Source organism: Hakea prostrata, chromosome 4 (genome assembly GCF_041222555.1).
Source record: "Hakea prostrata isolate BN-2017 chromosome 4, UWA_Hpros_2, whole genome shotgun sequence".
NCBI classification, from domain to species: Eukaryota; Viridiplantae; Streptophyta; class Magnoliopsida; order Proteales; family Proteaceae; genus Hakea; species Hakea prostrata.
The window spans coordinates 12064387-12081508 of NC_142603.1; the positions used below are offsets into that span (position 1 = coordinate 12064387).

General features: G+C 36.1%; 2 protein-coding genes across 2 annotated transcripts; both read left to right on the forward strand.

Moving 5' to 3' along the window:
- The first annotated feature begins 1328 nt into the window (after positions 1 to 1328).
- Positions 1329 to 5334, forward strand: LOC149017932 (glutamate receptor 2.2-like). Its single transcript, XM_089154253.1, has 4 exons — positions 1329 to 2660; positions 2761 to 3073; positions 3917 to 4326; positions 4520 to 5334. Exons 1-4 carry the CDS (start codon positions 1329 to 1331, stop codon positions 4940 to 4942), a joined length of 2478 nt encoding a protein of 825 aa, XP_089010379.1. The 3' UTR covers positions 4943 to 5334.
- Positions 5335 to 6637: 1303 nt separating this feature from the next.
- Positions 6638 to 15566, forward strand: LOC149017933 (uncharacterized). The gene is made up of 2 exons (XM_089152256.1): positions 6638 to 7068; positions 11030 to 15566. The coding sequence occupies exons 1-2, from the start codon at positions 6725 to 6727 to the stop codon at positions 11244 to 11246; spliced, it is 561 nt and encodes a 186-aa protein (XP_089008382.1). The 5' UTR covers positions 6638 to 6724; the 3' UTR covers positions 11247 to 15566.
- The last annotated feature ends 1556 nt before the right edge of the window (positions 15567 to 17122 follow it).

Below are 17122 nucleotides of genomic sequence, written 5' to 3' on the forward strand. Positions count from 1 at the left end.
GGATCAACCCGAAAGTCATACAAAGATCTAATCTTAGCCATCCATTCTATAACGCTCAATCGACGGCTAAGAGAAAGTAAAGTCACAAAGAGGAATCTATAAATAGGGCTGAAGCATGTACAGAAGGTAAGACACTCAAATTCACTCAAAACTATATGCTTGTTCCCGCCTTTAAGCATTAAAACATTTCTGAAGCTCTCAGGAGCTCTGGAACCCTAATCCATCAACGTTCACTGACTTAACCGTCGGAGACAGAGCGCCGATCCAGTTGATCGGCTCCAATTCTAACTGTTCTTCTTCAACCTTGCAAGTAAGAGTGGATTCAAGTCCAGATTGAGCCAAATCTGGTTAGTTTGGCGTGATTAATTCGTAGTTCGTAACCCTCTGTGAATTTTGCACCAACAAGCAATTTTCGAGAGATCTACATATTTGATCATCAGCCATGACATTTCCTTATTTTCTTTTTTAAGTTTTAAGAAATTATACCATTCAATATCTCAAGCTAATAGCCAATGACTACTATCAATTTACATCATAAGTATGGTGTTCAAACCTTTGGGTGTATTTGCAAAGGCTTGAAACTTGGCAAACACTATAAGCTTGCACTTGCAGAATTGGACATATTGTTATATATACGTGTCTCGAATTACTATATATATACCTGTTGATGGTAAAAAAATGTACTCTTAGCTCTTTGGATTGCTTCTGATCCGGTCTTTGCTCCTGAGACCAAAGCAAAGGTGAAAGTGGGCCGTCTCTGAGGACGGGAAGCCACCTCCAAAGATTAAGTTAGTTCGGGTAAGAAAACCAGAGACTCCTCTTGAGAAATAATGCTCAAAGAGATGTACAAAAGGACTTTATTAAGCCAGGGATGGGGATATCTAGTTAGAGATGAACTTGGTCCAATTTGGGTTATGGGTACAACAACTCACAAACTATATCTTCAACCAAAGGTAGAATGTCCCATGGAATACCCGGCCTTTATATCTTTTTCACTTTCTTCTATCTACTTGTAATCTGTTTAAGAAATTCTTTTTCTTCTCTAAACTAACTTTCTGTTTATTATATTTTGTAATTATGGAGGAGAGACTGCTGGTTAAGCTCTTCTGCCGCAATCTCTTCCATCTTCTTCTTTTTCTTTGTCGTTTGTCAGAGGTTTAATTCTAGTCACACATTTTAAGCTACAGCAGCATATAATTTTTTTTTTTTAAGTCAAAATCTGAATATTTTGTCAATAGCAAAGTTGGAAATTCTAATTTAACAGATACATGCAGCTTACACACTGTATAGTTCACTTACAAGATTTTCTAAATGCAGCTTTGCACCTGATGAAAAATGTAGCAGTTCAAGCTATCATAGGGCCACAACAATCAACTCAAGCTTCATTTGTGATTAATCTTGGAGAAAAAGCTCAAGTACCTATTTTGTCTTTCTCTGCAACAAGTCCTTCTCTTTCTACCCTTAAAAGTACTTATTTTATAAGGACCACTATTGATGACTCAATCCAAGTTAAAGCCATTGCTGCCATTATCCAAGCCTTTGAATGGAAGGAAGTGGTTCTGATACATGAAGATACCAACTATGGACATGGAGTGATACCCTATTTCATTGATGCCTTCCAAGATATTGGTGTTCGTGTGCCATATAGGAGTACCATTCCTTTGGATGCAAATGATGATCAAATATTAGAAGAACTTCATAAACTGACAACAATGCAAACTAGGATATTCATCGTCCACATGTCTTCTTCTGTTGGATCTCGGCTTTTTCTTAATGCAAACAATGCAGGAATGATGAGACAAGGTTTTGCTTGGATTGTCACTGATGGGTTATCAAGTTTGTTGACTCCCATGGATTCCAGTACTATTAATTCAATGCAAGGTGTTTTAGGTGTGAGACCATACATACCGAAGTCAAAAGAGCTTGAAGAATTTAAAGTCAGATGGAAAAGAAGGTTCTACTCTTCAAACAAATCAAGTGGTGAAATATCTGAGCCAAGTCCCTATGGGATATGGGCATATGATACAGTTTGGGCATTAGCTATGGCAGTTGAACAAGTTGGAACCTTGGATCCTCAATTCCTGAGTAGCAATTCCACCAACAAATTAACTGATCTTTCAAGGGTTGGATACTCACCAATTGGTCCACAACTTCTCCAGACTATCTTGGGAATCAGATTTAAAGGCCTTAGTGGTGATTTCCATTTGGTTGGAGGACAGTTAAAACCTTATGCTTTCGAAATACTCAATGTGATTGGAGAGGGGAAAAGAGTTATTGGATATTGGAACCCAGAGATTGGCATTTCAAGACAGTTAGACAAAAAAAATAAGGGAAGAAATTCAACTTCTACAAGCAGCTGTAACCTTAAATCTATTGTATGGCCAGGAGACTCAACAACCAAGCCAATGGGTTGGGCTCTACCAACAATGGGTCATGAGCGCTTGAAAATCTTGGTGCCTGTTAAGCTTACTTATAAACAATTTGTAAAAGTGGAACAAGACCCCATCACTAATAAGGTGTTAATTTCAGGATTTTGCATAGACGTATTCCGAAATGCAACAAATCGACTACCATTTGGTATCTTTTATGAATTTCTACCTTACTCACCGACTGGAAATTTTTCGCGCTATAATGAACTTATAGATCAAGTTTACCTTAAGGTGAGTTTCTTTTCCATCATGTCCATAAAAAGTATTACAAATATTTATTCTTTAATATAAATACTAATGTAATTCTCTTGTGATGCATGGGAATAAACAGAACTTCGATGCTGCAGTGGGGGATATAACAATTTTGGCAAATCGATCTCTTTTTGTAGATTTCACAATGCCTTACACAGAATCCGGGTTGCAAATGGTGGTACCAGTCAAACATGATGTGAATAAAGAATTATGGATGTTTGTAAAGCCTTTAAGCCTTGGTCTTTGGTTGATGACTATGGCTGGTTTCGTCTACATAGGGGTTTTGGTGTGGATTCTTGAACATCCTACAAATACTGAGCTTGGGGTGTCAAGAAGGGAACGCCTTCAAACAAGCCTTTGGTTCTCCTTCTTAACACTAGTATTTGCACAGCGTAAGTGTAACCTCTACCTTCAAGTTATTCCTGATTCATCATGACTTTTATTTCAGAAGTTGTTTAGTTTGAGTGTTTTACACATTGTTCTAATGAAATGGTTATCAAATGGAACAGAAACTTTGAAATAGCTGAAGAGCTTTTGTAATTTTGAATTTGAAATGAATCTCACTCTTGCTCTTTAATGAAATGGTTTTATTTGATAGGTTAAACGTCAATATAATTTTAAAAATAAAAACACCTCCCTTATTCTCGTGATGGTTCTCTCAACCACCTGGGTCTAAACTTCATGACCAACACCATCATCTTCACCCAAGGAAATATGGAAAATTTGTTTACAAAATTGGACCACCAAATGAATTTCATAGTCCTTATATATTTGAAATTGATGCAACCAAAGCAAATGAAGCAATTTCAAGTTTGTCCTGGCAAAAATCTTTGCTGGTCATTCATGAAATGGTCTTAGTATCCTATGAAGGTAATGGGCAATTTGAGAATATGCCATGAAAGAATTTTGCTTCTGTCACCATGTGAAGAACTTTTCCTACTCTATGGACATGTTTGTGTATTAACCCTTTGCAATGAGCATCGAAATGGGTTTCCTGCTGCAGAAAAAATGTCACACACACACACAAACAACAGAGTCACAGAAGCAGATTGATCGATGTTAAATGATTGCACACACACACACACACACAACAGGGAGGGAGATTGATCAATGTTAAATTTAAGGATCCACTTTAATTGAGCATATTCTTTTCTTCCAGTCTCTTCAATTTTAGGTAGTGGTGGATAGTGACAGCAATATCAATGTCAGAAATAAGTTTCTTTCAATGGTTGTAGGAGAGAAGATTGAGAGTAACTTAACCAGGACTGTGATGATCACATGGGTGTTCTTTGTGCTCATCCTAACGCAAAGTTACACAGCAAGTCTTTCATCCACATTAACTGCTCGAAAGTTGCAGCCAACAATCACAGATATTAATGACATAATGAAAAATGGATATAATGTGGGATTTCAACGAGATTCATTTGTGCATGATTTTCTGACAAACTACTTGAAGTTGGATGATTCCAAGCTCAAGAGTTATGGCTCCCCAGAGGAATATCATAATGCCTTATCTGTTGGAACACACAATGGAGGAGTTGAAGTGTTTTTTCTTGAACTTCCTTACATCCCAATCTTTCTCAATATGTATTGTAATAAATACACCACGGTCGGACGCATTTACTCATCTGAAGGATTTGGCTTTGTAAGTCTCCTTCCCACTCTTACTTACTCTCTCTGTAGGTTGGGTTTTCTTTTTTCAATCTAAATTTTAAATAAGAAGAAGAAAAAAAGATGTGCTAGAATGCTCTCCCTCCACGCCCCCACCCAACCCCAACCCCAACACTTCTATTGTTTGTGAATATTAATGGACAGTTTATGTATCGTATGTCTTCCAGATCTTTCCTAAAGGTTCTCCTTTAGTCCCTTACATGTCCATGGCGATCTTAAATCTTACTGATGATGGTACACTAGACAAAATCAAGCAAGGTTGGATAGAAAATGGAACAAGTTGCAGTGCTACTTCAGTGTCAAGTAACCAGCTCACTGTGCGAAGTTTCGGAGGTCTTTTCTTCATTGTAGGAATCATTTCAGTATTTTCACTATTGATCCACTTCTTCACATTTGGGAACTGCAGTTGGCATACATGCACCACAAGAATGTCCATAAAATCACATTGGCAAAAGGCTAGATGTCAGATCAATTATATCAGAAATGCTGTGAAGAGGATGCACAACCCTTCAACTGAAGTTGGATGTGTGAAATTTGGATGCAGAGATGCTGCCGAGCACAAGGAAGAAGTCATTGTTGAAGAAAGCTGAAGTGTGTAGGTGCCAAAGTCAGGGGTGCATGAAATTCTCTGAATCATTTTGAAAGGCACCTAAAGCATTAATATGTTTATTCTCTGTTACCAGTTCTAGATATTATCATGATAAGCTAGCATCACAATTCTCTGATGAGCTTCTGTAGAGAAAAGGTGGCCAGCCTTGAAGTTGATTCAAACTGCTGTACTTTGATGGGTTTTGGGGGGATTCATTTGAAGAGATGATTCTGAGTCCATTGGTATTAGAAAACCAAGTTAATGATGATTTCAAAGTGGATATAGTTGGAGAAACAACATCAAAGCTATGATATGTAAAATACTAACGGAAATGGTGGCAGTGACCACTATTGTTGCTACTGTTGTAAGTACATTTACTGCATGAATAAGTAATTAAACTCAGAAAAGTTATTATAAGGATTTCCAAGTGAGGCGCATTTGTTTGAAAAAAATCAAAGAACAAGGAATGCTTCTCTGTTCAAGGCATGGATGAGGTTGACTCTGTGTGTTTGGTGTCTATAGTTAGTAAATATCCATATTAATTATTGTATTAATATGTGTTTTCGAATGTACAATTGAAAAAACGACATTTTCCCATACATTAAGCATAAACTTAATATCGCATTAGACTTCTAAATGCAGCCGTATTGATTTTTTTATTAATTGTTGTTTTAATTGGCATATTAATTGACATGCTAATAAATAAATGAAAATAAAAACCCAAAATACTCATTTCAGTTTTCTTTTTATCTTCTTTTATTTTTACTTCGTTAACAAGTGATAACTTTCAAAACCCACAACTTGCTTATTTGTGAGTAATTTACTTTCTTTTTCATAAACTATTTATATAATGTCTTGGATTTTCATTCTATACCATGAATACCTTTTTTAAAATGCCAAAATACATTATAATGAATAAACATGTTTTATACACCTTCTTACTTATATCCATAGTCCTATATGTTTAGATATTAATCTTAGAATATCTAAACATGTACATGTATGCATATCTATTTTAGTCAGGATATAGGACTATGCTCCCTTCACACCTTTCTATTCACAATTAGGAGCATGTTTTACTTAAAGTTCACCTTATCAGTGTTCAGAAACGAGACCCTTCTTAAATGTGCAATGGGAGGATTAAGACTCAGTTTCTTAGTATACATATCCTATAGCTACATAACGTTATTATTTATGTAATAATAAAAAGAAGTGTCCCTAACCATTTTTTTTTAATAATCTCACTATACTTAGAATAATAAGATTAATGATGATTCAATATCTAATATATTCTCTAAATTTCCACATTATATATCCTGTTATCCTTAAAACACGTTATGTTCTAATTTTTAGGGGGAAAAGAAAAGAAAGAAGAGGGGTCACATTTGTCCAAACTACCTTCAAAAATTTATTCAATATCCATTTTCTCGTAGATGTATGACATGTATCACAACATCATATCAAATGGTTGAATTCCATTTATGATATCATTTGTGATTAAATTTAAAGAAAAATGATGTGACTTGTAAATGGACCTCAACCTTTTGATGTGATATTGTGACACATGTCACACATCTAAAGGAAATGATGGTCCAATCAACCGCTTTGAGCCCATACCCATCTCCCCACCTTTTTTGCTTTCCTTCTCTTAAAGCCCACCCAAACCCAGCACCCTCTTGGCCCAACCTTCCTTCAATTTCTTCTTCCTCTTCTCTTCTCTCTCCCTAAATGAATCAAAGAGAAGGTAAAGAAGCAGAGAGATGGTGAATGAAAAAGAAGAGAAATGGTGTCTGACTCAGAACTTGTACAAAGGATTCAAGAATTTATCCGCTCTCCGGACCTTATTACCACCACCATCACTACTGTGAGCCAGAAGCTGGAAGAACATTTTGAAATCGGTTTATCAGACAAGAAAGCGTTCATAAAAGAGCAAGTACACCTCTTCTTGCGAAGGGAACTCGACAAAGCCGACGAAGAAGAGAGAATTGCAGAAGCGGTTAACGAAAGCAACGGAAAAGTAAAATCGGAAGCCAACAGCGATTTCGATTCTGAGGAAGAAGAAGAAGACGACGACGACGACGAAGGAGAAGATGAGAGCACTGCAAGTTGCATGGCAAAGGAGGGAGGGTGAGTGTTTCTCTCTGTGTTTTTCATTTTGTGCTGTTTCCCGCTTCTGTGCTGTAATCTGTAGGTTTTGTGGTTGTGCTTTTGGTTACTCTGGTTTAGCCACTGATAATGGAAGTATTGAAAGGAATATGATTCTCATTATGCATTCGTCCATTCTTGGATCAATGGTGCGACTGCGGTTGTAGTATTTTTCCGCATGTTGATTACTTTCATGATTACCACAGAATAATGGTTGTTCAATTAGGGGACGGCAGAGTGACTAACTAATAATGTCAGTCTACATTTTTCTCTTCTTTTCCTAGCTTCCACAGAAATCAACAATGGCTAATTCTTAGTATAGGAATTCTACGGTAACGCTCCTGCACACTTACGGGTTGTATGGTAACGGTTTTGGCACACTTATTCTATGTCATTTTCCTATTTTGGCAGAGAAGTCACTATCTTATATGGTAAACTGGTCTAAAATTAGTATGATGGTTTAGTAAAAGTGTGCCAAACTAGGCATTTAGCACACAAATTGGTTGTGCCTGCCCAAGAAGCTCCAACTTCTTGGACACAGAAGCAATTCTCTCACAAAATGCGGGGCACGCTCATTGGGTGCGACAGAATTGAGGGGCATCAATGTCATTACGAACATAAGACAAAACATCTCCATTCAGAGATTTTTCACACTCACAACAGTCGGAAAAAGTCGAAAGCCACTGCTGGGCTTTGGCAATCGAGTTCTGAGAAGATCTGCAACTCGAAGGAGAACGAAAGCCTTAGGGTTTTGAAAATCTCCCTAATCAATCGTGCTCTGGCCATGAAGTTCTGAGAAGATCGGTAACTCATGGGACCAAAGCTTGGTGATGCAGAATTGAAAACATATTTAAGAAAGAAGAAGCCTATTGGGTCAGGCCCATCAAAATCTAAAGCTATCACTCAAATCAGCCCATGACTTTCATGGGCTAGGGCTGTTTTAGTGGATTAAAGTTAGTCCACATATTCATGGTTTAGACTTAAGCCCAAGTCTAGTTCTTGAAAAGTCAATAAAAAGGGTTGTGCTTTGAAAATAAAAGAACTCATTGTCAAATGAATTTTTCTTTGTCAAGAGTTAGGTAGTAGTTGAGTTATTAATATGTAAATGGTGTTAGTTAGTGGTTGGATGTTACCATTAATGTTTATGTCTCTTTAGAATGCTATATAAAAAGACTCATGTAAGAGGTGAAGACACAACTCATCAATTGAAATCAAATTGCTTTGTTAGCATTCTTTCTTTATGGAAAATCCTTGTGTTTGATTAAGGTAGGTTGGTTTTCGATCCAATCGATTCACCTTGCAGTGTGAATACTTACATTGTTATTCTCAATTCCCTTATATTGTCATTTCAATTTCTTCATCATAGTTTTGCCCCTGTTTTGAAGATCTATTCAGTCCATATTGTTATGCTATTATCCTTATAATACCACTCTAGTTTCAGCCTTCTTTCACATCTAAATTTTGTTTCATCTTAAGTCTATCAAATCAGAACTTGATTCCTTGTGAAAGGTCCTATTTGGCTATTGTTTTGATCAATCAAATACAGTACCACATTATTTGGAAAGTTCTCAAAGCCCTAATCGAGTTTCACCTACAAATTAGGATCTACAAATCGAAAGCTTCTGTCTTGGTACTCGTTCAGGCAAGTTCTTCTGGATCTCTTCCTCTTTCCAGATTTCAAATCTTTGAGGAAGAAAGAGGGAAAAATTACGTGATTTGCTTTTAGGTTTCCCCTTACAAAAATAGCCACTCAATGTTTCACTTTACAAAACTAGCTAAAAATGAGTTTGCATTTTCAAAACTAGCCAAAATAATGTTTTTTTCACCTCTTTGGACATTTTTACCCTTAAAATTGACCATACCGGCATAGGGGTGAAAATGTCCGAAGGATATGAAAAAAATAATGCCTTTTCCCTTTTGGACAAAATAGTGATTTTCCTGCTCAATGTGATCAGTTTTAGGGGTAAAAAATGTTCAAAAATGTGAAAAATCAATATTTTGGCTAATTTTGTAAATGAAAACTCAGTTTTGGCTAATTTTGTAAAGTGAAACATTGAGTGGCTATTTTTGTAAGGGGAAACCTAAAAGCAGCTAATCACGTAATTTTCCCAGAAAGAGAGGTTTGTATGGGGTTCTTCTTCCATCTTTTTCTCTGGTTTTTGTTTTTGTTTTTATTTTCCTAATTTGCATGTTGGTTAGATTTTGCTTGGCATCTACGTTGATTTCCAAGACCATTGTCAAATGCATGACCTCTCCGGTACTCTGTTTTGGTATGGGTGCTCTGTTCTGCCGGGGTTTTAGGTTGTGAATAGTTGTTCTGTGATCTTCATAGATAGAGACGAGCAACATTTTGCGTAGATCTTTTTGCTTATAATAGGAGAGAAAACACCAAAAGTTCTACCATCAGTATAGTATGTGGTTGGTCACGTTTCTGTTCTAGAAGACCGAGCACTATTTTTGCATCTCTGTGTGGGAGTGATCTATAGAATTAGGAATTCTTCATTCATTCGTATAGAAGACCTGCTATATCATTGTTGTATGGGTTTCTGTGTGCTGGATTTTAGTAGGGATTATAAATTTCTAATATATTTAATTCGCTTACATATCCTTACCTGTCTGATTGTTCTGGAACTTACTATCTAAGGCTACCTTTCTAAACTTCATTTATTTCTTACTCAAACCTTAAAGGATTATTCTTCCAAAAATTTCATTAGGTGACTCTTTTACGTATTTTTCTTGGGCTTATGTCAATCTACCTTTGTTCTCTATAGTTTTCTCCTTAGTTGGTCAAAATGCATATTAAATTTGTATTTTTGTTGTATCTGGAGTCTGGATGTATTATTAAGAAAATGTTTTATTGCCACACTTTACTGCAAAAAAAGTTTAAAAACACACTTCTATGGTAGCTAGGTTTAAACTCATATTAAATGTGAATAATATGCCAATAATAGCTTTACTGAAGTCATTTTGTCAAGGGGGGGGGGGATCTAAAGCCCAGGAAGAAATGAGAAAAGCTGAAAAAAAAATTTCCTCTTATTCTCAGACAGACCTTCAACCTAGCTGTTGTACTTGTGAAAGGGATCTCTCTTCTTCATCTCCTCTATCTTTGGTAACCCAGTAATTGAAATCAGCTTGGTGCAGCTGTCCATCTCTTCTCCATCTTCTTCATCTTAGCACATGCTAATGGGGGGACTTCTCAGCTGTCAAGGACTAATGCTTATATTCATACATCCTTGAGGTTGGATATTCTTCTCTGGTATTGCTCTTATCTGAGACCTCAGGTACTATTATAGCTTTTATTTCTTGCATTTTTGGTGTTTTTATTTTAATCTTATTATTGTCAGTTGATCTGCAAGTCAGAGGGAAGGAGGAGGGGTGGGAGACATGTGAAGTTTCTTGGGAACTCCATAGCAATAGAAGCTCTCATTCCCAATTCGCTCTCCCCCCCCCCCCCACTACACCCTCTTGTGAAACAATTTTGTGCTTGGGAATACTTGTCATGTTTGGTTGGATGTTCCCTTTTGGAATTCTTCCTCTTCTGTGCTTCAATTTCTTTTTGAAATGTTCAGGAATTGGTTCTGCTTCAGTCAATTGTTCTCTGTATAATAGTTTTAAGGACTTTTTTCATTTTTCTTGTTCCTTATTTGTATGTTTAAGAGTTGCAGAAATCCTCTGTTAATGCTTGATCCAGTTTATGATGACACCTGAAGTCAACAGAATATACCAAACACTCCTTTCACCTATGGCTCAACTTCATGATGGACAGAATTGATGTCCTCTTCCCCCCCCCCCCCTTTCCTTTATGATGGACTTCTTACGTTGGTTTCATGGATCATATGATGGATGATATTTTCTTTCCTATGATGAACTTTATCTTTTGGATTTCATGCTTTTAAACATTATGTAACATGAACTTTATTTTTTGGATTTCATGAACTGAAAGGCATAACAAGACTCCAAATGTGAAGAAAAGGGAGAGAAAGAGCACAGGCCCCGAATTCAGGAATTCAAGTCCAATTCAGTTCTTAACAGAAATGTACTTGGCAAAGCGGGACAAGTACCTAGCTCAGAATATTGCAACATCCAATGATAGTAATGACTTCAGCATTGCTAAGGCCTTTAGTGTTCTTATGACAATGAATTTGGATACCCCACGTTAGGCAATACAATCTTATATGTCAAGTCAGATCCAACATTCAGAGAAGTGCTGATATCTGCCCCCCCTGAATTCAGGAAGATTTTTCTCTATTCTATGCTTGCATCTACCCAGCCACCCCAGTGACCCCACTCAAACTTGAACAATATGTGTTTGCATGATGTTTTTATATTTTTCTTTTCAGGATGATATTATATGCAGTTGGTCTGTATAAGAATGTTTGTACACACACACACACACACACACACACACACACACACACACACACATAGATATATATATATATATAGGTTATGGATTTTATGGATTATATATGCTTTTAAATAGGGTATGGACCATCTTACTTTGGATTTGCATTGTATGCATGTGTCTACTGTTAAATAGGGTATGGACTATGAAACTTTGGATTTGCAGTGTATGCATATGTCTGCTTTTAAATAGGGTATGGAGTATGAAACTTTGGGTTTGCATTGTATGCATTATGTGTGCTTTTTAATAAGTTATGGATTATGGAAATTTGGTTATGCATTGTATGCGTTATGTGTGTTTTTTAATAGGGTGTGGATTATAAAACTCTAAGTATGGATTTTATGGAATGTTATGAATTAAAGATGGGTGTTATCTCTTTTTTATTTGAATGGGGTTCGTGCGATTACTTTCAAGGATTATAGTCATTATATGGATACATCTAGTGATTCAGATGAAGAGATTTTTGTAGAGTTTTTAGGTTTGGAGATGTTGTTGATGGGTCAACCACAAGTGACCTGTGTCCTTGAGCCAATACGAGATAGCAAACTCACAGGATTTGCATTGTATCTATTGATAGTTGTGTAGTAGTGACTATTTGGTTCCAATGTGTAGCATGTTATTGAATTTATTTAAATAACTTGGGTTATACTATTCAAGAAATCCCTATTTGGAGTAAGTATAGAAAAAATGGGTTGCCATTTTCGGAGGAGTTACAATTGATCTTTGGTGAAAATTATGCACATGTTAATAGGGGAAGTAGCCAAGCTAATGAACCTATAGAAGTTGAAGCTGAATATGATACACCAGATGATGTAGAGTCAGAAGCATCCACCATGCAAATATACAATAATCATGAATACGGATCTAGTGGATGATCCAGATAGAACACCTGCTGAAAGGAAGCGTGGGGTGGCCAAAGAAGCCACAAGGATTTTCTTAGTCATTGAAAAGTATTCTTATCGGAAAATGCAGAGGGCTTCTCCTCCTGATCAGACTCCAAATGTTATTATTGACTCAAGTGTTGAAGCTTGTTTAACTTTACTAAATGGCATGGATGGTCTCTCAAAAGAAGATCACATGAAGGCAGTCAAACACATGTTAGATGACCATGCTTGGCGAATCTTTTCCTTCTATTGTTCCAGAGAGAAGGATGCGGCTCATAGAGAAGCTACCATATGTAAACTCTTACTTGGTCTCTTTGGGTTTTGAAGAATTGTAGTGAGGGTCTTTTTGGCTGCTAGGTTGAAGTTTTATATATCTCAACGTGTTATATAGGTGGATTTTTTTATGTCATATCACCATCTTTTTAGATGTAAGTGGGTAGAAGATGCTATAACTTAAGTTCAGATGTTAAACTCTGAAATTGTCTCATAAGGTGAAGACCATTAAAGATGGAAGTTGGCTTTTCTGTATGATTTTGTTTTGCAGTCAGCTCATACATTTGTACATTCAAAAAAATTTCTTGCTTGCTAGCTTGGATTTTTTGTTCTGTATTTATCAGATTTGATAATTATTTCTGAACTTGTTTCTGTATGCACCAGAGTATGTATATGTTTCTTGGTCCATACATATAGTTGGTGAAATGTTTTCAAATGGCTCCAATTCAGTAAACTACTTTAGTTTTTGTGAATTTATTTCATTGATACCAGGAATATGAATTGCAAGTCGGTTATAGGGGCTTTACAGTAATAAGAATTCAGCATTAGTGTCAAGTTACAGGAACAGGGTAGAAGCTAGAAAATTAAGCATGCATGTGTTATGTGATTGGCTAGTTTTGGGCAGAATAAAGGCAAATTTAAAACACACCCAAGAATCAAACCACCAGATGATGTGATAATGTGAGCCATAAATGTTGGGTTAAAGTTGATGAACTCAGAACAAGCTACTAAAAGGAACGAGTCAAGATACTATATGCAATTGCAATAATGCATCTTTTGTTAGTGAGTCAGTTGGAACCATTGCTGAGTGGATCGGAGGTATCTTGATAACATTGTTATTGATCTTCATATTGTTCATTGTCTGTGTTTGAGACAAGTACGGCATTTCTTATAAAGGATTTGAGTACTCTGGTGAAAATCAATTATGGAATTAAAAGGTAGAAATTCACTTTGCTGCTGTATGTGAAGCCATAATTGATGCTTATTCAATTTTTTTATTTTGGCATCGTGCTAGGAAATTCTCGTTGCTTTACTAACTGGCATTGTTGTTTTAAATCATATTTATGATTGTGAATTAATATGGATGCATGCTTGGAGTTGAATATCATGTGGACCGCAGTTCCACTAAAATCTTATAGAATACTACTCCTGACTTCAAGAAAGGGGCTAAAGTTGTTGCTCATTAGACAGTAAGGTAAGAAGTTGATCCAACGTATGTTATTTGGTCTTGTAGACAATTAAAGATATTTGTTTGTTGCCTTCTAAAGCTCATTGTTCAGAATCCCAAGCTGAAGAAGCGTGGATGTTGTTAAAAATGTGAACATGCCCTTTTTGTTCTAAAGTTCTATTGGATATTTTGTTGTTTCAATTTAGTTTGTGTTTCTCCATTCATTTGTTCATTTTTTGTTTCTCCTACTATCACATTTCACTTTTGCTCAGTATGGAAACCTTGACCTAATGTCTCATAAATCTTGTTGCTCTTTTTGATATTTTATGTTTCTATTTTTGAAGTCATACTACTTCTCTTTGGATTTTCTGTTCCTGATCTGGCCTATCTTTGAAGCATATATAAAATGTCGTTGTTAAGTTAAAAAAAAATGACGACTTATTCTGTTAAAACACATGTTTCGCTTCAGACAGATTTTTCATTAAGTTCGATTTAGCATGATTATTAGTTGCAGTTGTGTGCAATCTTACAGGCATGTGTTATGAAGCATACATAAGAAATGAAGTGAGCTCTCTGGCTTGATCTGCCCCCCTTTCTTAACCCATAAGTAAACACGAAGGTAGGTTGTTCTGAACAGATTGGAATAATTTCTAGGAAGCATTAAGGCAAGAACTTCAGGAGTCAAAATGTGGGGGTTTGTAAACTCCCAACCTATTTGGTAATTCAGTAGTGTCTGGTGTCTTGACAATGAAAATGCAAGGATCGTTAGTGTGATAGTCATGTTTTTAGGCTCCCTGGGATGTTTTTCTCTACTCCACAACTTAGCTTTGCTTTGCAAATCTTCTAGGTTGAACTTCTCTATAGAATATGCTTAGGTTTTTTTTTATGGAATTTTCGTTTAGCTCTTATTAAAAGCCAGCTCTAATCAGTCTCATGTAGGTGGGAAAGGTTGGCTTGAGTTGTACAGGGATGCTATCATGTTCAAATGAGGATCCAGAGTTTGAACTTATTCCTTACTTGTCTGAATGGTATAATGCTACTTTGAGTTTTTGGAACAAATCCACAAAAGAAGATTTGATGATTTAGACTGAATGTGCTTGTACTAGGAAGAAGCAGATAGAATTTCATGTGCAAGTGGACCCACAGTAAGAATCCAACATCAGATTAGGACAGTGAGGTAGCTTCATCAACAATCATATTGGGAAGCATTCTCATAGAAGTTGTAAAGAAGTCTGTATTGGTATGTATGTTCTAGCCTCTAGGGTAGAGTAAGATCTTGATAAAAAGCAGGTGCTGCTACTCATTTGTTTTGGTGCTTGCTTTGACAAGCCAATCTATCTCATCGATAATGCATGATCAAAGGTCAAAGACCTGTGGATCGTGTTTGATCATTTGATCTGATAGTGGTGGGAACTGTGTGGCCCTTGACTCATCATAAAGCCAACTTTTCATCCAGCTTTGGAGTGTAGAAACATCAAGCTATCAACACTTTTGTGGTGTTCATGTTAGCATGATTTCAGTTTTCATATTTACTTTCACATGATATCTATACTGTAATAGAGTCAGAAGACTGAGGATTGCACAGTGTTAAGTGTGTTTGTTGGATGTGATGTGATGTGATGTTAAATCTTCTCCGATCTCGGAATCGTATTTGTGTGGATGTGCTTCTAGCACATTGGTGGCAGATATTTATGTAAGACAATAAGTTCAAGGTTTCGAACCAAATCCTCTGCTCCTGTTGCCCCATACACCCTCGCTTTCACCCTTACAAGAGTGTGGGTCTTGTGCTGCCTGACCTGACACGGGTAGGCCTGAAACAGGGGTGGGTGGGGTGTATGGGGCATCCTGGAACAAGGGATTCAAAATTCAATTCATTCCCATGTGATGTGGGTCGACTCACTGAGTCTCACGGCATTTAATGGGTATGAATTTTCACAACTACTCTTTGACTTATTGTGAATAATTAAAAAAACCATCTTCGCGAGTAATGACAGTTGTTAGAAGAATTATGCCGATTCCGGAATCGGAATCTAAGTTCAATGATTCACGAGGAGGATCAAGGATCAAGCTTCAATTCTCTTTATTACACGTATATTTTATTATTATTATTATCATTGTCATATTCTTGTTATTCACGAATATTTAAAGAATCCAATATGAGATGGGGTGGTTGATTTATTTTAGATCAGACAGTGGGTCCCACACAGATCCTGATGACAAACGCTTTGTCGGAGGAAGGAAATGAAAGAATAGAGATGCTTTACCTAATTTCCTTTATTATATTTTAAAAAAAAAAATATATATATATATATATATAAAAAAGGGAATTGAAAACGTCAAAAGATTTTTCTGGAATAAAAAAATAAAGATTCCACCGGTGTGGAAATTACTGTTTGTGATGCTTTCTCCTCTGGAAAAGGAGTTTGGATTTTTCTTTTCTGTACTTCTCCCAATTCAAAAGGTGGAATCTCATGCAGTACACGGCCCACTAGTTTTCATTTACGAAAAACTTTTTTCGGTATCGGAATCTTTCATTCTCTCCCTCACCAAGAAATTAAAATTTTTTTTTCCATGATTTTTGTTTTGGTTGAATTATACAATACAATAAACTATTTATAAATTTTCAACTCCTCCAAATAGGTGATCAGAGTCGGAATTTCCATCTTCAATATATATATATTTAAAAATTATGAAAAAAAGAATTTATTTGATATTATAATTTTTGTTGATATCATTTTCAGATATCATATTCATATTGACCAATTATGGTGCATTAAAATCATGTTTGCCCACTTGGGATAGCTGTCCAATTTTCATTCATCTCCTACCCTACCCTCAAAAGGTATTAAAATGGTTTATTATTATGAATCACGTGAATATATCATATATGACGTTATAGATAAGATTAATCATGGATACTATGGATAGGAAAGATATGAAAATTTTTTTTCTTCACAATGAAAAGATACGAAGTCAAATGTGCACTCCACCCCCATGTTTTGTGCTTTGTCTTTCTCTTTTTTTTTTTTCTTTTTGGTTTTTGGCCAAAATATGAAAGCTTTAATTATATAAAAGAGTTAAGGCCAAGATAGAAACAAGCAAAAACGTATCAGTGATTAAAAAAGAAAAGAAAAGGGTGGAACACCCCATCAGGACCGCACCAAAGAGAGACTACAAGTTCCCTTACCCAAAAAGTTAGCAAAACCATTACCTCCCTAGGAATAAAGTGAAACAAAACCCTAGAAAAAGAATAGGAAATACGTCCAATATCTTGTACAAGACTCAAACATAACCCCTCTAAAAGAC